General features: G+C 49.8%; 1 protein-coding gene across 3 annotated transcripts in view; it reads left to right on the forward strand.

The window, feature by feature from the left end:
- Window positions 1–27,644, forward strand: part of abcc2 (ATP binding cassette subfamily C member 2) — a 109,672-nt gene that overhangs the window by 23,676 nt on the left and 58,352 nt on the right. For all 3 annotated transcript variants that reach the window (XM_085994203.1, XM_085994200.1, XM_085994201.1), the window contains exons 6-14: window positions 1,514–1,569; window positions 5,805–6,030; window positions 9,050–9,228; window positions 12,377–12,554; window positions 17,015–17,269; window positions 19,258–19,323; window positions 21,211–21,348; window positions 23,022–23,168; window positions 26,644–26,728. In XM_085994203.1, the coding sequence (XP_085850329.1) occupies window positions 1,514–1,569; window positions 5,805–6,030; window positions 9,050–9,228; window positions 12,377–12,554; window positions 17,015–17,269; window positions 19,258–19,323; window positions 21,211–21,348; window positions 23,022–23,168; window positions 26,644–26,728 (1,330 nt within the window). The remainder of the gene's footprint in view (window positions 1–1,513; window positions 1,570–5,804; window positions 6,031–9,049; window positions 9,229–12,376; window positions 12,555–17,014; window positions 17,270–19,257; window positions 19,324–21,210; window positions 21,349–23,021; window positions 23,169–26,643; window positions 26,729–27,644) is intronic.

Below are 27,644 nucleotides of genomic sequence, written 5' to 3' on the forward strand. Positions count from 1 at the left end.
TGAGTCCAATGTGGGACCTACAGTCTCTGTCACAGGTGGGGCAGACGGTGGTTGAAGGGGCGGGTGGGTGGGGTGCTTGGGTCGACGTGTGCTCCTTGCGCTGCCTGCGCTTGGCTTCCGCTTGCTCCCGGCGAAGAGACCCGAGGTGTTCGGCGCCTTCCTGGATGCTTCTCCTCCACTTTGTGCGGTCTTGGACCAGGGATTCCCAGGTGTTGGTGGGGATGTTACACTTTTTCAAGGAGGCTTTGAGGGTGTCCTTGAAGGGTTTCCTCTGCCCACCTGGGGCTCTCTTGCCGTGCCGGAGCTCCGAGTAGAGCGCTTGTTTTCGGGCATGCGGACGATGTGATCCGTCCATCGGAGCTGATCGAGCGTGGTCAAAGCTTCGATGCTGGGGATGTTGGCCTGAGCGAGAACACTGACGTTGGTGCGCCTATCCTGCCAATGGATTTGCAGGATCTTGCGGAGGCAGCTACACGCTGAGCCACAGCTGTACTAGCGTTGCAAACTCTGATTGGACGTATTCTAGGAGGTTTCATCACATGACCTCCTGCCCCCCCCCCCCCCCGCTTTCCCGCCATCGGTCGCCTACCATTGGCCCATCCTCATAGCGCCCCTCCATCCTACGGCCAATCGGAAAGTGAACAGACTCTTTATCACCCGATTGGAAGATTCAGTCAAGCGGCCATTGTCCGATATTTTTGTAACATAGAAACATAGAAGATAGGAGCAGGAGTAGGCCATTCGAGCCTGCTCCGCCATTCAATGAGATCATGGCTGATCATCCAAATTCAGTACCCTGCCCCTGCCTTCTCCCCATATCCCTTGATCCCTTTAGCCTCAAGAAATATATCCAACTCTTTCTTGAATATATTTAATGAATTGGCCTCCACTGCCCTCTGTGGCAGAGAATTCCACAGGTTCACCACTCTTTGGGTGAAGAAATTCCTCCTCATTTCTGTCCTAAATGGCTTACCCCTTATCCTTAGACTGTGACCCCTGGTTCTGGACTCCCCGGCCATCAGAAACATCCTTCCTGCATCTAGTCTGTCCAGACCTGACAGAATTTTATAGGTTTCGATGAGATCCCCTCTCAATCTTCCAAACTCCAGTGAGTATAAGCCCAATCGACACAATCTCTCCTCATACGTCATTCCTGCCATCCCAGGTATCAGCCTGGTGAATCTTCGCTGCACTCCCTCCATGGCAAGAACATCCTTCCTCAGGTAAGGTGACCAAAACTGCACACAATACTCAAATAAACAAATAAACAAAAGTGGTCAAAGGATTTTTTGACGTCCCCATGATTTTTCTCTCCCGGAGTTGCTCGCAGCGAGTGTCCAGGAGATTAATCTTCAATTCCTGGAGACTCCAGGGCAATCCCGGAGGGTTGGCAACCCGAGCCATGTCCCAACACTGCTTGGCACCTCAGTGTATTGGGTCGCTGCGTGGCAGTAAATCCCTTTAAATTCAAGAACAGTTTAAATACAAATTGTCTTGTCTTCTCTTTTCTTAGAATCCACAAGTATCTGCATCCTTTCTCAGTCAAATAACGTTCCACTGGTTTAACAGGTAAGGGAAACGTGACGAATTTTACATTCAAAGAATTTTTAGGAATATGAGAGGATCATATTAGCAAAATTGAAGCACCTGGGATTAAAGGGTGGTGGAAGCAGATTCAAACTCATGAGGGGGTCTAGACAGAGTAGATAGAGAGAAACTGTTCCCATCGGTGGAAGGGTCGAGAACCAGAGGACACAGATTTAAGGTGACTGGCAAAAGAACCAAAGGCGACATGAGGAAAAACTTTTTTACTCAGCGAGTGGTTAGGGTCTGGAATGCACTGCCTGAAAGGGTGGTGGAGGCAGATTCAATCGTGGCTTTCAAAAGAGAATTGGATAAGAATCATAGAGTCATAGAGTTATACAGCACAGAAAGAGGCCCTTCGGCCCATCGTGTCCGCGCCGGCCAACAAGCCCTGTTTATTCTAATCCCATTTCCCAGCACTTGGTCCGTAGCCTTGTATGCTATGGCGTTTCAAGTGCTCATCTAAATGCTTCTTGAATGTTGTGAGGGTTCCTGCCTCTGCCACCCTTTCAGGCAGGAGTTCCAGATTCCAACCACCCTCTGGGTGAAAAAGTTTTTCCTCAAATCCCCTCTAAACCTCCTGCCCCTTACCTTGAAACTATGCCTCCTGGTTATTGACCCCTCTACTAAGGGGAAAAGTTCCTTTCTATCTACCCTATCTATGCCCCTCATAATTTTGTACACCTCAATCAGGTACCCCCTCATTCTTCTCTGCTCTAAGGAAAACAACCCCAGCCTGTCCAGTCTCTCTTCATAGCTGAAGCGCTCTAGCCCAGGTAACATCCTGGTGAATCTCCTCTGCATCCTCTCCAAAGCAATCACATCCTTCCTATAGTGTGGCGACCAGAACTGCACACAGTACTCCAGCTGTGGCCTAACTAGCGTTTTGTACAGCTCCATCATAACCTCCCTGCTCTTGTATTCTATGCCTCGGCTAATGAAGGCAAGTATCCCATATGCCTTTTTAACCACCTTATCTACCTGAACTGCTGCCTTCAGGGATCTATGTACATGCACACCAAGGTCCCTCTGATCCTCTGTCCTTCCTAGGGTCCTACCATTCATTGTGTATTCCCTTGCCTTGTTTGTCCTCCCAAAATGCATCACCTCACACTTTTCAGGGTTAAATTCAATTTGCCACTGTTCTGCCCATCTAACCATCCCTGAGGCTTCCCTCCTCGCTATTTACCACTCCATCAATTTTTGTGTCATCTGTGAACTATGGGCTGGATTTTGTCAATGAGGACGTGATGGAGGCGGGACTCCCACTTTTTGGGTTGTAGTCCCGCCTCCATCGATTTGTGGCCAGCCCACGCGATTTTCCCTTGACTGACCTTGTTGAGCCCGCCCAGCGGGCCAATTAAGGGACACCCGGTTACAGGTGACGTCAGGGATTGACATTTCTTCTGTCAAGAGCTTTTGACAGATGAAATATCAGCGTTTGACAGCTCTGTGAAACTGTCAAACACTGACAATCTGACTTCTAACTTGAGTCCTTCTCCACAGACTCAGTTAGATTTTGACAGCTTGCGGCCATTCTGCTTTCTGTGCTGGTGAGATGAGGGACTCCCGAGACCTGAAGGAAGGAAGCCTGCATTAGTAAGTAAAGGTAAGTAAAACTTCTTTAAACACTTTACACACACCAAACACACTTACCTCTGCACTCATGCACCCATCACTCACCTGAACACCGGACATCTCGAACCCTCCAAGCCCTTCAGCCCGACGGTCCGCCTCGCTAACTTGGCGTGGTTTGGAGCCGTCGGGCAGCCCACACTTCAGAGCTAAAAATAGGGATTAGGCTAAAAACTGCCTGTTAACTACCTGTTAACAGGCAGTTAATTGGCACTAATCCCCTTCCCGCCTCGGGGAGGCGGCTCCCAGCACAGGTCGGGTACCCGCCTCCTGGGACATTGGCACAGAGGCGGGTTGGGGGAGGAAAGGGTTCGTGCCCCCCGATTCTGCAATTTTCCCCCCACTCCCGCCTCCAAACCCGCCTCCACGGGGCTTGGAAATTCGAGCCCAAAGTGCCTGAAGGAAAACATTTGCAAGGGCTACGGGGAAAGGGCGGGGGAGTGGGACTAGCTGGAGTGCTCTTGCAGAGAGCCGGCACCGGCTCGACGGGCCGAATGGCCTCCTTCTGTGCTGTAACCATTCTATGATTCTATTATTAAAGCCAACAAGCCACTTTGGTGAGGTGACTACTAGCTGGCACCTGTAGGATAGTTCCAGAACATGAAGGGAGGGGGTTAGAAACAAAAAAAAATTAAAAGACTGATCAATCACCCGGGGAGTCAAGACCAAGTGTAGTCTTCAGTTGAAGCAAGGCTAGAGGGTGTCGAATCATTGTACCAGTGTGCAGACGTAATTAACTCCCCATTTTCATAGAATGATGCAGCACAGAAGGAGGCCATTCGGCCCATCGTGCCTGTGCCGGCCCTTTGAAAGAGCTCTCCAATTAGTCCCACTCCCCCTGCTCTTTCCCCATAGTCTTGAAAATTTCTCCTTTTCAAGTATATATGCATTTTTTAACCTGTTACAGACTGTCCTTATCTATATATATATAAAGCGGCTCTTCTGTCGGTCTGTCCCGATGTCGGTCTGTCCGTTCTCTATACGTTTGAAAGTTACAGAGCGTACCGACGCGCGCGTCGCCTCAAAAGAAAGCTTGCGATTCCGGACCAGTCATAGGTGTATTTACGTTTCGGCCGGACAAAAACCGCGCCCGCGGTATCCGAAAAACGTTCAGCCTTCCGCTCATTAGCATCTCATTAGCGACCGTGTGACGTCGAGGTCGACCAATTGGACGGCGGGTTCCTTCCTACAGTTGAGTGTCGAGTGACTCGACGATTGACCAATCCTACGCTTCGGTGACCTGACCGGTCGACCAATCGGTGCGTGTGTGGGCGGGCCTTATCCTTCTGAACTGAGGTGAGTGACCGCCATCTTGATTTTTCACGATTTTTTCCCCACACTTTCAGTGTGTTAGGGAAGTAAGGTAAATATTTGAATTATGTGTTAGGGAATTAATTAACAATTTATTTGAGTTTTATATTGTGTTTAGCAACCCCCCCCCTCCTCCTCACCCTCGCGCAGGGGGGACTCGGGGCCTGAAGCTCAAAATTTCTCTCTCTCTCTCTCTCTCTTTCTCCCCTCTCTCTCTCTCCTTCTCCTCTTCCCTCTCTCCTCTTCCCTCTCTCTCCTTCTCCTCTTCCCTCTCTGTCTCTCTCTACTTCCCCCTCTCAGGTTTCACGGTGTCGCGGACGGAGCGCGGGCGGGCCGCCCGAAGTTTCCCGCTCGCTAACGGCTGCCAAGCCGCCCTTGCCTGCTCCCCGCGGGCCGCCTCGCGCCGCCCGCACTGACCGCGCATGCGCCGCCTGCACTGACCGCGCGTGCGCCGCCCGCACTGACCGCGCATGCGCCGCCCGCCCGCCCGCAGCGGCCGTCCATCAGCCGCGCGATACACGGGGGACCTCAGCTCCGGTCCGTCCCGGCCTCAGAACCCGACCGCATCTTAAGCGCTAGGCCCCGCACGGCCGCTATCGCAACGGCACCGGACCTCAGGCGCTAGGCAGGGGGAGGGGCCGGAGAGAGGGACAGAGGGGAGTGGGGGAGGGGAGGGGTGGGGGTGGGCGAGGGGAGGGGAGGGGGTGGGGGGAGGGAGACAGGGGAGGGGAGGGAGGGAGAGGAGGGGAGGGAGGGAGAGGAGGGGAGGGGAGGGGAGGGAGAGGAGGGGAGGGAGAGAGGGGAGGGGAGGGAGGGATAGGACAGGGAGAGGACATGACAGGGAGAGGGGGGACACACAGGGGCAGGGAGACCAAGCGCCCCAAAATTGCCCTCGCAACGCGGTGCTCCCCAGCTAGTTTGTATATAATATACTCTGATATTGTATTATTATTTATTGTTAAATAACAAAATTTGGGAAGCAGAAGGTCAGAGTCGGTTTGGAGCGCAGGAGTTTCTCTGCAGTACGAGGAGCGCGGGGTGGAGTCACAAAGCTGAGGAGCTGTGGCGCCACCACTGGTGGGAGGGTGTAATTACAACGTGACAGGTTTACATACAAATTTATAATAGGAAAAAATTGACACAAAAGTGTGACATAAACGTGCCAACAGGAAGTAAGGTTTTGCAGACAGGAAGTGTGCCCGGACGTAAGATTTTTTAATCATGCTATAAATTTTACGGTAGGCTGCGATTAATTTATTGACACCTTGTGGCAGGATGATGATGAAGGGATACAGAAAACCCCTGGAGACAAAGGACCTGTGGGAGTTGAACGAGGTTGATAAAACGCAAAACATTCACGCCCAGTTGGAGCGGCACATGATGCAAGGCCTGAGGGAGGCGCAAAGGAAAATGGCTGGAAAGCGGAAAAGGGCAAGTCACAAAGAGAGGGGACAAATGAACGGCTTCAGTAAGAGTGCCAGTCAGGACATCTTAGTCATGGTATGTGGGGTACAAAACTTCACCTTCTGTACTGTGGTGCAATACATTGTGAAACTTTTTTGACCTAGTGTAAAAATACATTAAATATATTCAAGAAGGAGTTGGATATATTTCTTAAGGCTAAAGGGATCAAGGGATACGGGGAGAAAGCAGGGACCGGGTACTGAGTTTGGATGATCAGCCATGATCTCATTGAATGGCGGAGCAGGCTCGGGGGGCCGAATGGCCGACTCCTGCTCCTATCTTCTATGTTTCTATGTTTCTATGTGTGTAAAGGCACATGTACCTAGTGTGGCACGAAGCCACATGGACCAGAATCTCTCGGGTTCTATCTTGGTTGAGTTGATTGCTTTCACTTAGAGCTGGAATTGGTGACTTTTTGTTAAATTCATTCTCGGGATGTGGGCGTCGCTGGCAAGGCCGGCATTTATTGCCCATCCCTAATTGCCCCTTGAGAAGGTGGTAGTGAGCCGCCTTCTTGAACCGCTGCAGTCCGTGTGGTGAAGGTGCTCCCACAGTGCTGTTAGGGAGGGAGTTCCAGGAGTTTGACCCAGCGACGATGAAGGATCGGCCGATATATTTCCAGGTCGGGATGGTGTGTGACTTGGAGGGGAACTTGGAGGTGGCGGTGTTCCCACGCGCCTGCTGCCCTTATCCTTCTAGGTGGAAGAGGTCGCGGACTTGGGAGGTGCTGTCGAAGAAGCCTTGGCGAGTTGCTGCAGTGCATCTTGTAGATGGTACACACTGCGGGCTGCTTTCTCCTGGATGGTGTCGAGCATCTTGAGTGATGACTACATTTGTCCTCGGGTTCTTTGGGGTTAGAAGTGAAGATCAGCCAGGGTTCCAGCTGATGATCTCTCTCCAGTGACTCATAGAATCTTACAGCACAGAAGGAGGCCATTCTGTCCATCGAGCCTGTGCTTGCTCTTTGAAAGAGCTACCAATTAGTCCCACTCCCCCCCGCTCTTACCCACCTCTGGTTCTTTTGCCAATTACCTTCAATCTGTGTCCGCTGGTTACCGACCCTCCTGCCACTGGAAACAGTTGCTCCGTATTTACTTGATCAAAACCCTTCATGATTTTGAACACCACTGTTAAATCTCCCATTAACTTTCTCTGCTCTAAAGAGAACAATCCCAGCTTATCCTGCTGGATAGTCCATGTACGTGAAGGCCAGACTCATTTGTAATGCCTTCAGTGGTCAAATAGCCTCAGAACTCACTTGAGAGACTGTCGACATATAAAGAAAAAGAAAGTCTTGCATTTATACAGCGCCTTTCACAATCTCAGGACGTCCCAAACTGCTTCACAGCCAATGAAGTACTTTTTGAAGTGTAGTCACTGTTGTAATGTAGGAAACGCGGCAGCCAATTGTGCACAGCAAGCTCCCACAAACAGCAATAAGATAATAACCAGATCATCTGTTTTTATTGATTGAGGGGTAAATATTGGCCCACACCGGGGAGAACTCCCCCTGCTGTTCTTCGAAATAGTGGCCGTGGGATCTTTTACATCCACACGAGAGAGCAGACGGGGCCTCGGTTTAACGTCTCATCCGAAAGACGGCATCTCCGACAGTGCAGCACTCCCTCAGCACTGCACTGGAGTGTCAGCCTAGATTGTTGTGCTCAAGTCTCTGGAGCGGGAATTGAACCCACGACCATATGAACCAGAGGCGAGAGAGTGCTGCCCACTGAGCCACGGCTGACACTCTGTGGAATTGCACTTCAGCGTGAGTTAGCGACTTGAGGGAAGGAGGGGAGTAAGTTGTGAGAGGGGGTGGAACCTTTCCAACTCAATGGAGCCAGTCGCGTGGATCCCTTCCAGAGCTCGAGGCAGAAAAACAACTCGAAGATTGACCAGGTCACGTCCAACAAACCTTCAGCTCTTTACATTCTGCACTTCTGATTGGCCAATCAATGAAAAAAAAGGTTCTTCTTAAAGAGTTAGAAACATAGAAACATAGAAGATAGGAGCAGGAGTAGGTCATTTGGCCCCTCGAGCCTGCTCCGCCATTCAATGAGATCATGGCTGATCATCCAAACTCAGTACCCTGTCCCTGCCTTCTCCCCATATCCCTTGATCCCTTTAGCCTTAAGAAATATATCTAACTCCTTCTTGAATATATTTAATGAATTGGCTTCTACTGCCTTCTGTGGTAGAGAATTCCACAGGTTCACCACTCTCTGGGTGAAGAAATTCCTCCTCATCTCAGTCCTAAAAGGCCTACCCCTTATCCTTAGACTGTGACCCCTGGTTCTGGACTCCCCGGCCATCGGGAACATCCTTCCTGCATCTAGTCTGTCTAGTCCTGTTAGAATTTTATAAGTTTCAATGAGATCCCCTCTCATTCTTCTAAACTCTAGCGAGTACAAGCCCAATCGACCCAATCTCTCCTCATACGTCATTCCTGCCATCCCAGGTATCAGCCTGGTGAATCTTCGCTGCACTCCTTCCATGGCAAGAACAGCCTTCCTCAGATAAGGCGACCAAAACTGCATACAATACTCCTTTCTCCCTCATGTGTTTATCGAGCTTCCCCTTAAGTGCATCTATGCTATTTGCCTCAACTACTCCCTGTGGTAGCAAGTTCCACATTCTCACCACTCCCTGTGGTAGTGAAGGGGTGAGAGGAGGCTGGTGTGGAGCATGAACACCAGCGTGGACCTGTTGGGCGGATTGGCCTGTTTCTGAGCTGTAAACACTGTGTAACCCGAATTATCTTGGCAACGCTACACGTCCAGCAAAAACCCACCCAATGGGGGCCCTCCGATGAGGTGTTATTGTCAACGCTACGGAAGTATTATTGAATGTATAAAAGCTGCAGTTGTAATTCCCAGCGAGCCTGCAGACTGAGGTCTTCAGACTCTCGTTCCGGCCGCGAGGCCCCGCTATCCGGCGCTAACCCGAATTTCTCGGCCCACGGGGAGCACCGGACGCGCAGATCTCGTTACGCCGCCGTGTCTTTGATCGTGCTCTGAATCGTTTTATTTTTGTTCCCCCCCCCGCCATCATTTAGGAGGAAAGGAACAGGAGAGGCAAAAAGAGCAAGTCCGCCAAGGAGGAATCGGGCCCGAAGGTGGCTGAGGGCTGGCTGGTGCTGGCGATGATGAAAACCTATCCAGACATCCTCATCAGGGGCGCCATTTTTAAATTATGCCACGACGTGCTGGTGTTTGTGAGCCCACAGTTGTTGAAGTGAGTGGAGTTACACAGTATTTATAGCACAGAAACAGGCCATTCGGACTTGAGCACAAAAATCCAGGCTGACGCGCCCAGTGCAGTGCTGAGGGAGTGCTGCACTATCAGAGGTGCCGTCTTTCGGATGAGACGTTAAACTGGGGCCCCGTCTGCTCTCTCAGGTGGACGTAGACTAGGCCGATATTCACTAGAGTTTAGAAGAATGAGAGGTGATCTCACTGAAACATACAAAATTCTGACAGGGCTCGACAGGGTAGATGCAGGGAGGATGTTCCCCCTGGCTGGGGAGTCTAGGACCAGGGGTCACAGTCTCAGAATAAGGGGTCGGCCATTCAGGACTGAGATGAGGAGAAATTTCTTCCCTCAGAGGGTGGTGAATCTTTGGAATTCTCTACCCCAGAGGGCTGTGGAGGCTCAGTCGTTGAGTATATTCAAGTCTGAGATCAATAGATTTTTGGATATTCAGGGAATCAAGGGATATGGGGACAGTGCAGGAAAGTGGAGTTGAGGTCGAAGATCAGCCATGATCTTATTGAATGGTGGAGCAGGCTCGAGGGGCCGAATGGCCGACTCCTGCTCCTATTTCTTATGTTCTTATAAAAGATCCCATGGCTCTATTTTGAAGCAGAGCAGGGGAGTTCTCCCCGATGTCCTGGGGCCAATATTTATCCCTCAATCAACATCACTAAAACAGATGATCTGGTCATTATCACATTGCTGTTTGTGGGAGCTTGCTGTGCGCAAATTGGCGGCCGCGTTTCCTACATTACGGCAGTCACTACACTTCAAAAATACTTCATTGGCTGTAAAGCGCGTTGGGACGTCCGGTGGTCGTGAAAGGCGCTATAGAAATGCAAGTCTTTCTTTCTTTCTTCTCGTCTGCTCTCTCCACAGGTGCTGACTGACCTGCCTCGTGCGCCCACCTGTTTTAATTGTTCTGTGTTTCAGCTGCATTGCGCTGCTCGCTCGACTTCGACCCAAAATGTTCTCCGTAATACTGGAGATTGCTGTCCTCTGCCCCGCTGGTAGAGAGGAAGGGCTTGTGTTTACTCGAGGCCCTCTCGCATCTCTGAACACTTGGCAGGGCGCAGAGTACTGGACGGGGCAGCGACCAATGTTTGCCCCTCAGGTGCGGGGGGCCGCGCACCGACCACGAGGTCCCGCGCGCAGGCCGCGCTCCAGCCGCTGCCGCTGGAAGAGATACGGTGCATGCGCGGCTGCCCGGCACATTTCAATAGCCCGTGTAGGGGAAGAAAATTCCAAGGGAACATTGGGCAGCGCTAATGCATTATGTCGGCTAAGGCAGCAGCGTTCACACAGTGAGAACCCGCAGACAATAAGACCAATGACCCGTTAATCTGCTTTCTGTCGGAATTAAGTTGAGGGAGGAATGCTGTCCAGGAATACTCCTTTCTCTTCTTTTAATAGTGTCGCGGGATGTTTCACAGAATCGTACCGCACAGGAGGAGGCCATTCGGCCCATTGTGCCTGTGCCGGCTCTTTGAAAGAGCTCTCCAATTAGTCCCATTCCCCCTGCTCTTTCCCCGTAGTCCTGCAAATGTTTCCCCTTCAAGTATTTATCCAATTCCCTTTTGAAAGTTACTATTGAATCTGCTTCCACCGCCCTTTCAGGCAGCGCGTTCCAGATCACAACAACTCGCCGCGTAAAAAACCCACCTCAATTAGATCACCCTCAACCGTCTAAACTCGAGGGGATACAAACCAAGTTAACGCGGTCTGTCCTCATCGTTTAACCCTTTAGGACCCAGTATCACTCGGGTGAACCTGTGCTGTAACCCCCTCCAAGGCCAATATATCTCCTTCGTGAGGTGGGGGGCCCAGAACTGAGCGCAGTTACTCCAGGTGGGGGTCTGACCAAGACTGTGGGAAGTGGTTTAAATCCGGACAATCGTGGTGACCTGTGAACTCCTGGGGTCAATCAGAGAGCAATCATACTGCTTGTAAATTTCATGCTGCAGGCCAGAAGAACCCATTGCAAAATAATTGCTTAATTCTCTTTTTGTTTTAAGATTGCTCTGTGGTAAGGTCTGACCGTTGGCACCGTGACACCGGGCGTGCACGAGTTGCAAGTCTTTTTCTATATTTACAGGTGGTTAAACCATTAGCTGCCTCTTTGTGAAAGTGTATTTAAACTCTCGATCTCTCGCTGCTTTCTCTCAACCTCTTTGTTTCAGGGCCTTCTCCTGCCGAGGCGTGTCTGGCCTGTGCCTTTACTATCTCCAGACTCGACTCTTCCAACGCTCTCCCGGTCGGCCTCCCATATTCCACCCTCCGTAAACTTCAGCTCATCCAACACTCTGCTGCCCCGTGTCCTAACTCGCACCAAGCCCCGTTCACCCATCACCCCCTGTGCTCACTGCCCGGTGTCCTAACACGCACCAAGCCCCGTTCACCCATCACCCGCTGTGCTCACTGCCCCGTGTCCTAACTCGCACCAAGCCCCGTTCACCCATCACCCCCTGTGCTCACTGCCCCGTGCCCTAACCCGCACCAAGCCCCGTTCACCCATCACCCCCCTGTGCTCACTGCCCCGTGTCCCAACACGCACCAAGCCCCGTTCACCCATCACCCCCCTGTGCTCGCTGACCTATACTGGCTCCTGGTCAGACAACACCTCAATTAAAAAATTCTCATCCTTTTTTTCAAAGCCCTCATGGCCTCCTCGCCCCTCCCCATCTCAGTAACCTCCTCCAGCCCCACAACCCTCTGAGATGTCCACGCTCCTCCAATTCTGGCCTCTTTCCCATCCCTGATTTTAATCGCTCTACCATTGGCGGCCGTGCCTTCAGCTGCCTGGGCCCCGAGCTCTGGAATTCCCTCCCTAAACCTAAGACGTTCCTTACAACCTACCTCTTTGACCAAGATTTTGGTCACCTGTCCCTAATATCTCCTAATGGGGCTCGGTGTCAAATTTTGTTTGATAATCGCTCCTGTGAAGCACCTTGGGATGTTTTACTACATTAAAGCGCTGTATAAATGCAAGTAGTTGTTGGTTTGATGAAACATTAACCCAGCTTTTCTCTTTCAGATGCCGACTCCAATCTGTGGCGTCTATACCATGCATTTTCTGTTATTGTTTTAAAAAAAAATGTTTTGTTTTAATTGCTCCCTCTTTTATAAACAGACTGATGGTTTCCTTTACCGAGGACCCGTCTATTTACACATGGACGGGGTATCTGTATGCGGTGCTGCTGTTCGTCGCTGCGATCATTCAGTCTCTGTTTCTGCAGCAGTATTTCCAGTGCTGTTTCGTGCTCGGGATGCGAGTCCGGACTGCCATCACAGCAGCCGTCTACAAGAAGGTGCAGTACCCGAGAACGGCTCCGACCCCGGGATATTTGGAGGTGGGGGGCGGGGTGGGGGTGGGGGTGGGGGGGTAGAACCCAAAACCCAGAACCCTGGACAGAACCCAAATCAAACATAAGAACATAAGAAACAGGAGCAGGAGTCGGCCATTCGGCCCCTCGAGCCTGCTCCGCCATTCAATAAGATCATGGCTGATCCAATCTTGACCTCAACACCACTTTCCCGCTCTCTCCCCACACCCCTCGACTCCCCTGTAGTTCAAATGTCTGTCAATCTCCGCCTTGAATATATTCAGTGACTCCGCCTCCACAGCTCTCCGGGGAAGAGAATTCCAAAGATTCACGACCCTCTGAGAGAAGAAATTCCTCCTCATTTCCGTCTTAAATGGGCGACCCCTTATTCTGAAACTATGCCCCCTAGTTCTAGATACCCCCCACTAGGGGAAACATCCTCTCAGCATCCACCCTGTCAATCAAGAGTCCTTGACAGATGAAATATCAGTGTTTTACAGCTGTTTGAAGCTGTCAAACACTGACACTCTCAGTTCTAAGCTGAGTCATTCTGCACAGACTCAGTTAGAACTCTCACTGGCACTCAAAGCTGAAGGCTGTCACTTTTGACAGATCGCAGCCGTTCAGCTTTAAGTGCTGGCTGAGTGATGGGCTCCCGACGCCTACAGGAAGAAAGGCTGTTAAGGTAAGTACAGGTAAGTAAAAGTTCTTTACACACTTTAGACACACCAAACATACTTACCTTTGCACTCATGCACCCATCACTCACCTAAGCACCGACATCGCGACCCCTCCAACTCCTTCAACCCGACGGCCCGCCTGCTCTAACCTGGCGTGGTTTGGAGCCGTCGGGAAAGCCACACGAAACCCCTCAAAATAGGGATTAGGCTAAAAACTGCCTGTTAACTACCTGTTAACAGGCAGTTAATTGGCACTAATCCCTTCCTGCCTGGTACGGCGGGTCCCAGTGCGGGGCGGGTACCCGCTGCCCCTGAAACTTACGTGGGGCGGGGTTTTGGGCGGGATGGTGGCGGGACCCCCAAATTTGGGATTCCCCCCCCCCCCCACGCACCTGAAACCCCGCCTGACGGCGCCCCGAAAATCTAGCCCTTTGTGTCCTCCTCACAACTTGCTGACCCACCTATCTTTGTATCATCAGCAAATTTGGCTACAGTACGCTCAGTCCCTTCATCCAAGTCATTAATATAGATTGTAAATAGTTGCCCCACACAATTGTGATACCCTGAGCGTCACAATATGTACAGTCCCCACCCCGACAATAACTTGCATTTATATCGAATCGCAAAATTCTTAAAGGTCATCGACCTGAAAAGTTGACTCTGTTTCTCTCTCCACGATGCTGCCTGACCTGCTGAGTGTTTCCAGCATTGTCTGTTGTTGTTTGTATTTATATAGCGCCTTTAACGTGCTAATATGTCCCAGGGCGTTTCACAGGAGCGTAAATCAGACAGAAATTTGACACCGAGCCACATAAGGAGATATTAGGACAGGTGACCAAATGCTTGGTCACAGAGGTAGGTTTTAAGGAGCGTCTTAAAGGAGGAGAGAGAGGCGGAGAGGTTTAGGGAGGGAATTCCAGAGCTTAGGGCCCCAGGCAGCTGAAGGCACGGCCACCAATGGTGGAGCGATTATAATCAGGGATGCTCAGCAGGCCAGAGTTTGAGGAGTGCAGAGATCTCGGAGGGTGGTGGGGCTGAAGGAGATTAGGAGAGTCGAGGAGGCCATGGAGGGATTTGAACACGAGGATGAGAATTGTCAATGCGAGGCGTTGCCGGACTGGGAGCCAATGTGGGTCAGCGAGCACAGGGGGCGATGGGCGAACGGGACTGTTTCATCTCCTGGGAGAGCTGGAATAAAAGATTAAAAACCCAGGCCAGGTAACATCTGGAAAATTCCTCTCCAACCCCCTTTAGAATATCAAAATAGTCCAGGAGACCACTCTGGGCCCAGATTAATATCGTACAGTACTGAACTCATGTGTGAGGTGATCTCTGCCCCAGCCAGAAACAGATCCCGCTCTTGCGTAAAGGAATTCCACCAGGTTCCTCCCACACCCTCGTTTTCAACGGTGCTCCAAATTGCACTGGGTGGGAGGGGGTTCAGTGTGGGCACTTCCGCTCCTAGGACTAGGGGGCAGAGCCTTAAAATTAGAGCCAGACCTTTCAGGAGTGACATTAGGAAACACTTCTACACACAAAGGGTGGTAGCAGTTTGGAACTCTCTTCCGCAAACGGCAATTGACCCCGAGCTTCCGGTCGCCTGTCACTTTAATTCACCGCCCCATTCCCACTCGGACCTCACCGTCCTCGGGCCTCTTGCATTGTTCCACGGAAGCTCACCGTAAACTCGAGGAACAGCACCTCATCTTCCGATTAGGCACTTTACAGCCTTCCGGACTCAATATCGAGTTCAACAATTTCAGATCATAACCTCGGCCCCCATTACATTTTTACTTATATTTTTTATCCACACCTTTGTTTTGGCCCTTCCCCCTTTTTTTTTCTCTCCCACATGGCAGCTGTCTCCCATTCTGCCAGCGCATTTCACACCTAATCTAGAGCCGTCTTTTGTCTCCACTAGTCCGATCACCAGCTCGTCTCGTTTTGAATACCTCTTAATGTCTCTTCACTTCTCTTTTGTTCTCTCCCAGCCTGGCCTCTTAATCTATTTCATTTCCTGTGCTTTTTCAGTCTTGACAAAGGGTTTTCACCCGAAACGTTGACTCTATTTTCTCTCCACGGATGTTGCCTGGCCTGCTGAGTTTTTCAAGCATTTTCTGTTGTTATTTTAGCAATTGATGCAAGATCAATTGTTAATTTTAAATCGGAGATGGATAGCTTTCTGTTAACCAAAGGTATTAAGGGATATGGGGCAAAGGCGGGTGTATGGAGTTGGGTTGTAGATCAGCCATGATCTCACTGAATGGTGGACAGGCTCGAGGGGCTGAATAGCCTCCTCCTGTTCCTATGTTCCCCGACAGCTGTGTAGGGGCGGTGGGGTTTGTCTGCAGGTGTTCCAGGCCACCCCTGTAATCTAGCCGGTTACGCTTCTGGTTGGTCCAGTGGAGCCTAGGCCTGCTGTAAGTTGTGTCCTGGGTCCAAAATTTAAAACAATCAAATAATAGGGGCAAACGTCATAGAAACATAGAAGTTAGGAGCAGGAGTAGGCCATTCGGCCCCTCGAGCCTGCTCCGCCATTCAATGAGATCATGGCTGATCATCCAAAATCAGTACCCTGTCCCTGCTTTCTCCCCATATCCCTTTAGCCTTAAGAAATATATCTAACTCCTTCTTGAATATATTTAATGAATTGGCCTCAACTGCCTTCTATGGTAGAGAATTCCACAGGTTCACCACTGTCTGGGTGAAGAAATTCCTCCTCATCTCTGTCCTAAATGGCTTACCCCTTATCCTTAGACTGTGACCCCTGGTTCTGGATTCCCCCGCCATCGGGAACATTATTCCTGCATCTAGTCTGTCTAGTCCTGTTAGAATTTTATAAGTTTCAATGAGATCCCCTCTCATTCTTCTAAACTCCAGCGAGTATAAGTCCAATCAACCCAATCTCTCCTCATACGTCATTCCTGCCATCCCAGGTATCAGTCTGGTGAATCTTCGCTGCACTCCCTCCATGGCAAGAACATCCTTCCTCAGATAAGGCGACCAAAACTGCACACAATACTCAAGATGTGGTCTCACCAAGGCCCTGTACAACTGCAGCAAGACATCCTTGTTCCTGCACTGAAACCCTCTCGCTACGAAGGCCAACATACCATTTGCCTTCTTAACTGCCTGCTGCACCTGCATGCTTACCTTCAGCGACTGGTGCACAAGGACACCCAGGTCTCGTTGCACTTCCCCTTCTCCAAATCTATTGCCGTTCAGATAATAATCTGCCTTCCTGTTTTTGCTACCAAAGTGGATAACCTCGCTGACTTAATAAAACTCACTACGCACTTGGATTGAGCATAAAGCAAGGCTTTAATCAACTTGTTTCAGAACATGGAGGTCTAGTTGTACTTCACTAGTTCCTTGTCTTACAAAATGTCGCTGGTAAGCTGGGCCCACGCCCGAGTATTTATACTCCTTGGACGGCGCCACCAGCTGGCCGTCCAGCGTTATTTCACGAGTAATTTCTTAATGAATGATGAGATTTATAACACTCGCATTTATCCACATTATACTGCATCTGCCCAATTAACCAACCTGTCCAAATCATACTGGAGTTTCTCGGCATCCTCCCCACAGCACACACGCCCACCCAGCTTTGTGTCGTCTGCAAACTTGGTGGGAGGGGGTGGGGGAGAGGCGGAAAATCAAGCGGGGGGGGGGTAAAATGAACGTCAGACCTGAACGTGTTCCCGCCGGACGTAATTAGGTTAAAATTGGGGCTCTATTAAGAGTTTTTGTTTGTATCACCGACAGGCCCTGATCGTGTCAAACGCGGCCCGCAAGGAATCCACGGTGGGCGAGATTGTGAACCTGATGGCGGCGGACGCACAGCGGTTTAACGATGTCACAAACTTCATCCACTTGCTGTGGTCAGCTCCGCTGCAGATTGTGATCGGCATAATCTTCCTGTGGCAGGAGCTGGGGCCCTCCGTCTTGGCCGGCCTGGGAGTCATGATTTTGCTGATTCCCATCAACGGGGTGTTGGCAAGTAAAGGCAGGACCCTGCAGGTAACCACACCCTCTTAAAGTTGTCTTCATCAAAGTTATTTCAGGATGTCAAGCGGCCTTGGAGAGGGTGCAGAGGCGATTTACTGGAATGGTACCCAGGGGACGAGGGACTTCAGTGATGTGGACAGACTGGAGAAGCTGGGGTTGTTCTCCTTAGAACAGAGAAGGTTAAGGGGAAATTCAATAGAGGTGTTCAAAATTATGAAGGGTATTGATCGAGTAAATAAGGAGAAACTCTTTCCAGTGGCAGGAGGGTTGGTAACCAGAGGACACAGATTGAAGGTGACTGGCGAAAGAATCAGAGGGGAGATGAGGAGAAATATTTTTACGCAGCGAGTTGTTGTGATCTGGATGCGCTGCCTGAAAGGGTGGTGGGAGCAGATTCAATCGTAACTTTCAAAAGAGAATTGGATAAATACTTGAAAAGGAAAAATTCGCAGGGCTATGGGGAAAGAGCAGGGGGGAGTGGGACTAATCGGAGAGCTCTTTCAAAGAGCCGGCACAGGCACAATGGGCCGAATGGCCTCCTTCTGTGCTGTATCATTCTATCAACAGATGTAAAGTTGCAATGCCCCCGCTACATTTAAAGTGTATCCTCGCGCAGTCTTTCCAATTTGGGTTTAATTTTCTTGCTTTGACTCAATTAAAAACCTTCATTCTCTATGACTGCCTGTCCCGGGATTGCTTACTTTTTCTCGCTGTATTTCTTCCTCAATTCCTATCTGTGCGAAGAAGGAACACAGAAGCATCCTGTGAATCAGCAGGAGGAATGTGAGCGACAGCTTTACTGTAATGAACTTTTCTCCAGTTTCGATGTATCAATCAATCATTACCAGCAGGCTCGCCAGACAGCAAAATGCTTCTTTTTGTACTGAGCACTGAGGGAGTGCCGCATTGTCAGAGGTGCCGTCTTTCGAATGAGACATTAAACCGAGGCCCCGTCTGCTCTCTCAGGTGGACGTAAAAGATCCCATGGCCACTATTTCGAAGGAGAGTTCACAGAAAAAGAAAGACTTGCATTTCTATCGCGCCTTTCACGACCACCGGACGTCCCAAAGCGCTTTACAGCCAACGAAGCACTTTTGGAAGTGTAGTCACTGTTGTAATGTGGGAAACGCGGCAGACGCTTTGTGCACAGTAAGCTCCCACAAACAGCAATGTGATAATGACCAGATAATCTGTTTTTGTGATGTTGTTTGAGGGATAAATCTTGGCCCCAGGACACCGGGGAGAACGCCCCCTGCTCTTCTTCGAAATAGTGCCATGGGATCTTTTACACCCACCTGAGAGAGCAGACGGGGCCTCGGTTTAACGTCTCATCCGAAAGACGGCACTTCTGACAGTGCAGCACTCCCTCAGCATTGCACTGGGAGTGTCAGCCTAGCTTTATGTGCTCAAGTCTCTTGGCGTGGGACTTGAACCTGCGACCTTCTGACTCAGAGGTGAGTGTGCTACCCACTGAGCCAGAGCTGACACCAAGGGAGGAGTTAATGGTCCCTAGAAAAGAGAAGGCTGAGGGGTGACCTGATAGAGGTCCTTAAAATTATGAAGGGGTTCGATAGGGTAGATGTAGAGAAGATGTTTCCACTTGTGGGGGAGACCAGAACTAGGGGACCATAAATATAAGATAGTCACTAATAAATCCAATAGGGATTTCAGGAGAAACTTCTTTACCCAGAGAACGGTGAGAATGTGGAACTCGCTACCACAGGGAGTGGTTGAGGTGAATAGCACAGATACATTTAAGGGGAAGCTGGATAAACACATGATGGAGAAAGGAATAGAAGGATATGCTGATAGGGTGAGATGAAGAGGGAGGAAGGAGGCTCATGTGGAGCATAAACACCGGCATAGACCCGTTGGGCCCAATGGGCTGCTTCTGTGCTGTATGTCAGTACCATTAAACCATGCCCCAGTAAAGCCTCAAAGAAAACGAGAGCAGAAAACTAACTGCAAGAAAATGTTAACTTGATCTTTTATTTCAACAGATGAAGAACATGAAACACAAGGACCAAAGAATGAAATTAATGAACGAAATTCTGAATGGAATAAAGGTAATTTCCATATATGGATACAGGAAGCCCTGATTGGAAGAGTGACATTGAATGGGCAGGTATGGGAGTTGGCAGAGGGGAGGGTGAGAGCGTGAGGGTCTGGAGCATTTATGGTCAGGGTGCTAAGGAGCCCCGGCTGTCTGATGTATGTGGCTCGCAGTGATATTGGTGAAATTCAGTGTTAACACCGAACATGCGAAACATTCCCATTCTCACCGTCCTCGGCCTCTTGCATTGTTCCACGGAGGCTCAACGTAAACTCGAGGAACAGCACCTCATCTTCCGATTAGGCACTTTATAGCCTTCCGGACTCAATATCGAGTTCAACAATTTCAGTTCATAACCTTGGCCCCTATTACATTTTTACTTATTTTTTATCCACACCTTTGTTTTGGCCCTTCCCCCCCCCCCCTTTCTTTTTTTTTCTTCTCTCCCACATGGCAGCTGTCTCCCATTCTGCCAGCGCACTTCACACCTAATCTAGAGCCGTCTTTTGTCTCCACTAGTCCGATCACCATCTCGTCTGGTTTTGAATACCTCTTAATGTCTCTTCACTTCTCTTTTGTTCTCTCCCAGCCCGGCCTCTTAATCTATTTCATTTCCTGTGCTTTTTCAGTCTTGACAAAGGGTTAGACCCGAAACATTGACTCTATTTTCTCTCCACGGATGTTGCCTGGCCTGCTGAGTTTTTCCAGTGTTTTCTGTTGTTATTCCCATTTACACCTCCTCTAGACCCATCTTTTGTTTCTTTACTTGTCCCATTACCATCTCCTTTGCCTCGCACCATCATCCCTTTTGTCATTTAATCTCTTCTGCCTTCCACCCTATCACAGACCTTCCCTTTTGTTCTTTCCTCACCTCCCCCCCATTTTCCCAGGCTCTGCAATCGCTTAAAACCTGTTACATCTCTCACCTTTTCCAATGACCAGTCAAACTGGTTTTGGTGGTGCTGCTTGTGGGAGGCATGCTGAATGCAAGAACTCGCGAGGGATCGGACGGGAAAGTGGAGTTGATGTAGAAGTTCAGCCACGATCTTATTGAATGGCGGAGCAGGCTCGAATGGCCGTATGGCCCCTATTTCTTATTTCTACTCCTATTTCTTATGTCCTTGACATCGGGTATGGTAGCCTCGTGGTTACGTTACTGGTTTAGTAATCCAGAGGCCTGGACTTATGATCCGGCGATATGAGTTTAAATCCCACCACGGCAGCTGGGGAATTTAAATTCAGTTAATTAAATAAAATCTGCAACTAGTGTCAGTACTGGAGACCAGGAAGCTACCTGATTGTCGTTACAAACCCATTGGGAAATCTGCTGTCCTTACCTGGTCTGGCCTACACGTATCCCCATAGCAACGTGGTTGACTCTGAACTGCCCTCTGAAATGACTGAGCAAGCCACTCAATTGTTCCAAAGTGCTACAGACAAAGTACTGCAGCGGTTCAAGAAGGCGGCTTACCATCACCTTCTCAAGGGCAGTTAGTGATGGGTGATAAATGCTGGCCTTGCCAGCGACGCCCACACCCCATGAACTAAGGGAAAAAAAAGCTCCTTGACATCTTTCGGATCCGCCTGAACAGACAATCCAAGACCTTGGTTTGAGGTTTAATGCTGCACTCTTAATCAGGTAGCCTGACAATTAGGAAGAAAAAGTTAAGTGAATCCTGCAGCAAACTTCGGCACGGGCTCGACAGGCCGAATGGCCTCCTTCTCTGTGCTGTAACCATTCTATGATTCCACCAGGGCAATAAAGAGGACCGGCATCATTGGGTTCAGCAGGCAACCAGATGTTGCTTATAGAGAGGGAGAAGCAATTGAGAGCTATGGCGAGAAGGTGGGGTCAACACTGGACAAGCTCTGCTGCTAAAAGTCGCTTTTATTTTTGAAGGTTATGAAGTTTTATGCCTGGGAGCCATCATTTGAAGAACAGGTGCTTGGAATTAGAGAGAATGAGCTAAAGGCGATGAAGAAATCGTCGCACCTGCTGGCTGTTGCTATTTTCCTCGTTACATGTACACCATTCATGGTAAGTGTTGTGACGACTATTGTGTCAGGTTTTTTCTTTCGGGAATCATCAAACTGAGGTTTGTCATCAACAACAACAACTTGTATTTATACAGCGCCTTTAATGTAGTAAAACGTCCCAAGGTGTTTCACAGGAGCGATTATCAAACAAAATTTGACACCGAGCCACATAAGGAGATATTAGGACAGGTGACCAAAAACTTGGTCGAAGAGGGAGGTTTTAAGGAGCGTCTTAAAGGAGGAGAGAGAGGCGGAGAGGTTTAGGGAGGGAATTCCAGAGCTCAGGGCCCAGGCAGCTGAAGGCACAGCCGCCAATGGTGGAGCGATTAAAATCGGGGATGCGCAAGAGGCCAGAATTGGAGGAGTGCAGAGATCTCGGAGGGTTGCATGACTGGAGGAGATTACAGAGATAGGGAGGGGTGAGGCCGTGGATCAATGAAACTCACTTTTATAAAATGGCTTTTACTCAATGAAATGTCCGAAGGATGCTGAGCCCGAAATGGGAGGTGATGCGAGGTGTGGTTGCAGAGGTAGGTTTTTGAGGGGGCTTTTATGGAGTTAAGGGAGGTAGCAAGCTGGGAGGAGTTCATGAAGAGAATGCCAGCGCACAAGGAGAGGGATGGCTGGAGACTTTCCCATCAGTGCTGGACCAGACGCAGAGGGCACACAATAGACTGGAGTCAGAAGAGTGGAGATTGCTGGACTCTATGAGAAGACTGCAGAGGTAGGGTGGGCTGAAGAGGGATTGAAGTGAAGATGATTTTGATGTGCTGTGAAATGGACAGCCAGGAGGCTGCCATGGACATTACATAGAATTTACAGCACGGAAACAGGCCATTCGGCCCAACCGGTCTATGCTGGTGTTTATGCTCCACACCAGCCTCCTCCCACCCCTCTTCATCTCACTCTATCAACATAAGCTTCTGTAAGGATATGATGACGTTATGGAGGTGTAAGTAGGTGACAATGGAAATGGACGTTCTTTGGATATAGAGAGATACCCATGGAACAAGATGGTTCATCTGCTGCTGGGATCGAGGCGATCATAGAACCGTATGGCACAGAAAGCGGCTATTTGGCCCATTATGCCTGTGCCGGCTCTTTGAAAGAGCTCTCCAATTAGCCCCACTCCCCCGCTCTTTCCTCACAGTGTCAGCTGTGGCTCAGTGGGCAGCACCCTCCCCTCTGAGTCAGAAGGTTGTGGGTTCAAGTCCCACTCCAGAGACTTGGGCACATAAAGCTAGGCTGACACTCCCAGTGCAGTGCTGAGGGAGTGCTGCACTGTTGGAGATGCCGTCTTTCAGATGAGACGTTAAACCGAGACCCCGTCTGCTCTCTCAGGTGGACGTAAAAGATCCCACGGCACTATTTCGAAGAAAGGCAGGGGAGTTATCCCCGGTGTCCTGGGGCCAATATTTATCCCTCAACCAACATCACTAAAGAACAGATTATCTGGTCATTATCACATTGCTGTTTGTGGGAGCTTGCTGTGCGCAAAATGGCTGCCGTTTTTCCCACATTACAACAGTGACTACACGTCAAAAAGTACTTCATTGGCTGTAAAGTGCTTTGGGACGTCCTGAGGGTGTGAAGGCGCTATAGAAATGCAAGTCTTTCTTTATTCCACTTTATAATCCTCTCGGTCCCGCGTGTTTTCCCCCTTGTGCTGTGTAGGTGTCTCTAACCAGTTTTGCTGTCTATCTTGCTGTGGATCCAAGCAATATTCTGGATGCTGGGAAGGCCTTTACCTCCATCTCGCTGTTCAACATTCTGAGGTTTCCTCTGATGATGCTACCCATGCTCATCTCGTCAATGGTCCAGGTAAGATCGAGGCGGGCGTGGATAAAGAAATCTGTCACATCTGACATTCAGTGTTGTGAACCCTCTTGATTTGAGCAGTAACATATTCTCCACCGCTCCCGAACCCATGTGTGGGAGTTCAAAACCCACCATGGAACTCCCACACATGGGTTTGGGAGCGGTGGAGAATATGTTACAACCCCAATTTGGTGTCATCCGCAAATTTAGAAATTGTGTTTTTGATTCCAAAGTCTAAACCGTTAATTTAAATTGTGAACAACAGTGGTCCCAGCACTGATCCTTGTGGAACACCACTACCCACCTTCTGCCACTCTGAATAGCTACCTTTTACCCCTACTCTCTGCTTTCTGTCCTGAAGACAGCTAGCAATCCATTCTGCTACTTGTCCCCTGACTCCGCATTCTCTGACCTTGTTCATCAGACTATGATAGGGGGCTGATTGGGGAGCTGGAAATCGGACAGGGGTGACGCCATTTAAAGTCAGCCTATAACCCTTAAACGGGAGGTGTACTTGGGCTGTTTTGAATCATAGCTCAGTTACTGTGTCCCGAGAGCCCGGCACTTCTCCTCGGTGCCGGGCTCTTTTGCCGGCACTCGCGATCTTTGATCGCGCTGCAGCAGGCCCCTCCCCTTTAAGAAGGGGAGGAAGGCCTGCAGTACTGCAGCGCGCCGTGCCGCAGCATGTGGCGCTGTGGCACGTTGCGCAGCGATATTGAGTTGCAGCGCCCCAAGAGGGATACGGGGCGCCTCCAGTAGCGCCGCGCTTCCCTCTGGGGCGCGCAAAGTCAATTTCCGGCGGGCGGCCACAACTACTTCCAGCGCCCTGGTGAGGCTGGCGCCACTGAATTTCTAGGCCATAGAGTCATAACGGCACAGAAGGAGGCCATTCGGCCCATCAAGTCCGTGCCGGCTCTCTGTGGAGCAATCCAGTCAGTCCCATTCCCCCGCTCTATCCCCGTAGCCCTGCAAGTTTATTTCCCTCAAGTGCCTATCCAGTCTCCCCTTGAAAACGTTGAGTGTCTCCGCTTCCACCACTTCCGAATTCAGAAGAAACTCCTTTACCCAGAGAGTGGTGAGAATGTGGAACTCGCTGCCACAGGGAGTGGTTGAGGCGAATAGTATAAATGCATTTAAGGGGAGGCTAGATAAGCATATGAGGGAGAAGGGAATAGAGGGTTATGCTGATCGATTTAGATGAGGAAAGACGGGAGGAGGCTCGAGTGGAGCATAAACGCCGGCAGGGACTGGTTGGGCCGAATGGCCTGTTTCTGTGCCGTATATCCGATGTAATCCTATCTGCATCCCTTTGCAGACTCTGTGTTCTCCTCACAGCTTACTGTCCCACCTAGCTTTGTATCGTCAGCAAACTTGGATACATTACACTCGGTCCCTTCATCTAAGTCATTAATATAGATTGTAAATAGCTGAGGCCCAAGCACCGATCCTTGTGGCACCCCACTAGTTACAGCCTACCAGCCTATAAAAGACCCGTTTATCCCTACTCTCTGTTTTCTGAGCGTTAACCAATCCTCTATCCATACTAATATATTACCCCCAACCCCATGATCCCTTATCTTGTGTGATAACCTTTTATGTAGCACCTTATCGAATGCCTTTTGGAAATTCAGAGGGTAAATGGGGTCTCGGTTTAACGTCTCATCCAAAAGACGACATCTCCGACAGTGCAGCACTCCCTCAGTACAGCACTGGGAGTATTGGGCCTCGGTCTCCTTTATACCCCTGCAGCTTATGTTAGCCTGCAGGTCGGGTGTCACTAAACACCCTCTAAGGAGATAGAGAACAACAGCTTATAGAGGAGGACTAAAATACGGTGGCGACCCGCACAGTTTCTACCTAATCTGTGGGGTACTCCTGAGCCCAAGTGCTCCTGGAGTCCTCTCTCTTTTCCCTAGTCTGCTGTTCCCTTGTTTGGCGGGTTCGAAGCGCCCTAATGCCCCTATCTGGTTCTAACTCCAGAATTTGGGTGGAGAACGATGCACTTTAAATAGACACTCGGAGACAAGTAGTCCTTGGAAAAGAACAGGTGACAACCAATTTTATTTGCCAAGGTAAGTTCTACCACAAACGTAAAAAACACACACACACATTTATAACTATAAATAAAATATGAGAGAGAACGGACACAACGAGAATGTTTACACAGTTTTATCTTTACCAAGTCCAATCCCACCAACCCACATTCCTACCTAAACTAGACTGACAGTTGCAGGCCCTTGGATTATACTCACAGCCTCCTCCCTTGACAGATGGAATTTTGAGTGCGGTTGTTGGGTTGTTGTTGTTGCTGTCGTCGTCGGAATTCGACCTGTGCCTCGGGGTTCGTCGTACCCCGAACCTCGGAGAGGACCTTGCTGCGTCTGGTCGGGTTTTCTCGAAGTTTGGTTTTGTTGATTACGCTTTTGGTCGGTTGTCGTTGGTTGGTTTGTGCTTGATGGAAAAGGTTCCTGAAATGACTGAAGTGAATGCCGTCTTCCACAGCCACTTCGGTCGTTGGTGTCTTCTTGTCGAGGTCCCCGGAACGGGAGTCTGTATACGGTACGGCTTCTTGCGGCGATGTTGCGCCGTCTGGTAGCGGAGTAAACCTTCAGTATACCGATTGAGCCTGGGGCCTGATGGTGGATCTTCTCCTCAGTGCGGTTGGAGTTCTTTAGATGTTAGTTCGCCCCAGCTCGTCCCTCCCGGGCTCGTCTTTTCCCTCAGCGTCTTAACTCGTTCTCCTGTTTGTTCTTCTGGTAATAGTTCTCTCTCAGCCTTGGTCCTTCTTGTGTTCCATATTTATACAGGTAGGTGTGAGGACAGGGGTATTGTTTTGAGTGCACATCGGCTTCTCCAAGTCTGCTGTCCCATTGTGTCAGTCCTAGGACTTAATTAGTTTGGGCCACCTCTTAACTGTAGTGATCCCAAGACTATTGTCCCTAGTCCGAGTTGATTAAGGTGATGATGGCTTGTATTCATAGCCCGATTAGGGGTGAGTCACATATTCAAACCCGGACCGGGTGGTCCCCATTGGCCGGGGGTTTCCTCGCTTCAGGTCAGACTCGGTCCCCTGATTGGCCTTTGAGAATGCACTCTGCTTCGATTGGCCGACATCTATGGCTCGCCTCTGAGCCACAGTCCCCTGTATTCGGATGTCCCAGGCATATCCCAGCCTGCTTGTCGGGACCTCTGCCTTGGCCGAAAATGTTGGTTTTAAACTGTATAGGGCAATCCAATTTTTGGTAAAACATGGTTGTGGATTTTCGAACCCTACAAGATTGGGGTGGGATTTGAACCCACGACCTTCTGACTCAGGCGAGAGTGCAGCCCACTGAGCCGACCCTTTGAACATAGTGAGCTATGAAGAGTCTACTGATCTATGAGAGATACCCAGAAAGCTTTGAAAGGAGACACTAATGCTCGTTTAATGCAACACATGTCATTTGATTGCTCGAGTTATTATTTCTTTCATCCATAGGCCAGTGTTTCCTGCAAACGGCTGGAGAGGTTCCTCGGAGGCGAAGACTTAAACACGTCAGCAATCCGACAGGATCCCAGCTATGGTACGTTGGCTGAGAGATACTTACCAGCAGCCTAGTTATCGCTGATGTGTCAGGGTCGGGACATCCACCTGTTGCAATGGCTTTAGGTTAAAAGATTCTTGCCTTCGGCCAGAAACTGGATGAATGCTGGACCTCTTCTATGTGCCGCCTAGTGAGGTCAGGGGTCCTGGTCAGTCCGGTGACTTTCTACGTTTTGGACAGGGTGGCTAGTGTGGGGGGGGGGGGCACAACCCTAACCTTGACCTGTGCATGCCACAAGTACGGCCACTGAGGTGTCTGAAAAGCTCCCTTGGAAAAGAAATCTGAAGAATCCCTTGGTTATATATATTTTAATATATGTTAATGACCTGGACATGGGTATACAGGGCATAATTTCAAAGCTTGCAGATGATACGAAACTCGGAAATGTAGTAAACAGTGAGGAGGCTAGTAACAGACTTCAGGAGGACTTAGACAGACACGTGGCAGATGAAATTTAACGCAGAGAAGTGTAGAGTGATACAGTTTGGTCAGAATAACGAGGAGAGGCAATATAAACTAAAGGGTACAGTTTTAAAGGGGGCGCAGGAACAGAGAGACCTGGGGGTGTACGTAGACAAATCTTAGAGGGCGGTAGGGCAGGTTGAGAAGGCTGTTAAAAAGCATACGGGACCCTTGGCTTTATTGACAGAGGAATAGAGTACAAAAGCAAGGAAGTTATAAAACATTGATTGGGCCACAGCTGGAGAATTGTGTTTAATTCTGGGCACCACACTTTAGGAAGGATGTCAAGGCCTTGGAGAGAGTGCAGAGAAAATTTACCAGGATGATCCCAGGGATGAGGGACTTCAGTTATGTGGAGAGACTGGAGAAGCTGGAGTTGTTCTCCTTAGAACAAGGCCCCGTCTGCTCTCTCAGGTGGATGTAAAAGATCCCA

Source organism: Somniosus microcephalus, chromosome 8 (assembly GCF_052327205.1).
Source record: "Somniosus microcephalus isolate GS21.2 chromosome 8, FLI_Smic_1.0, whole genome shotgun sequence".
NCBI lineage: Eukaryota > Metazoa > Chordata > Chondrichthyes > Squaliformes > Somniosidae > Somniosus > Somniosus microcephalus.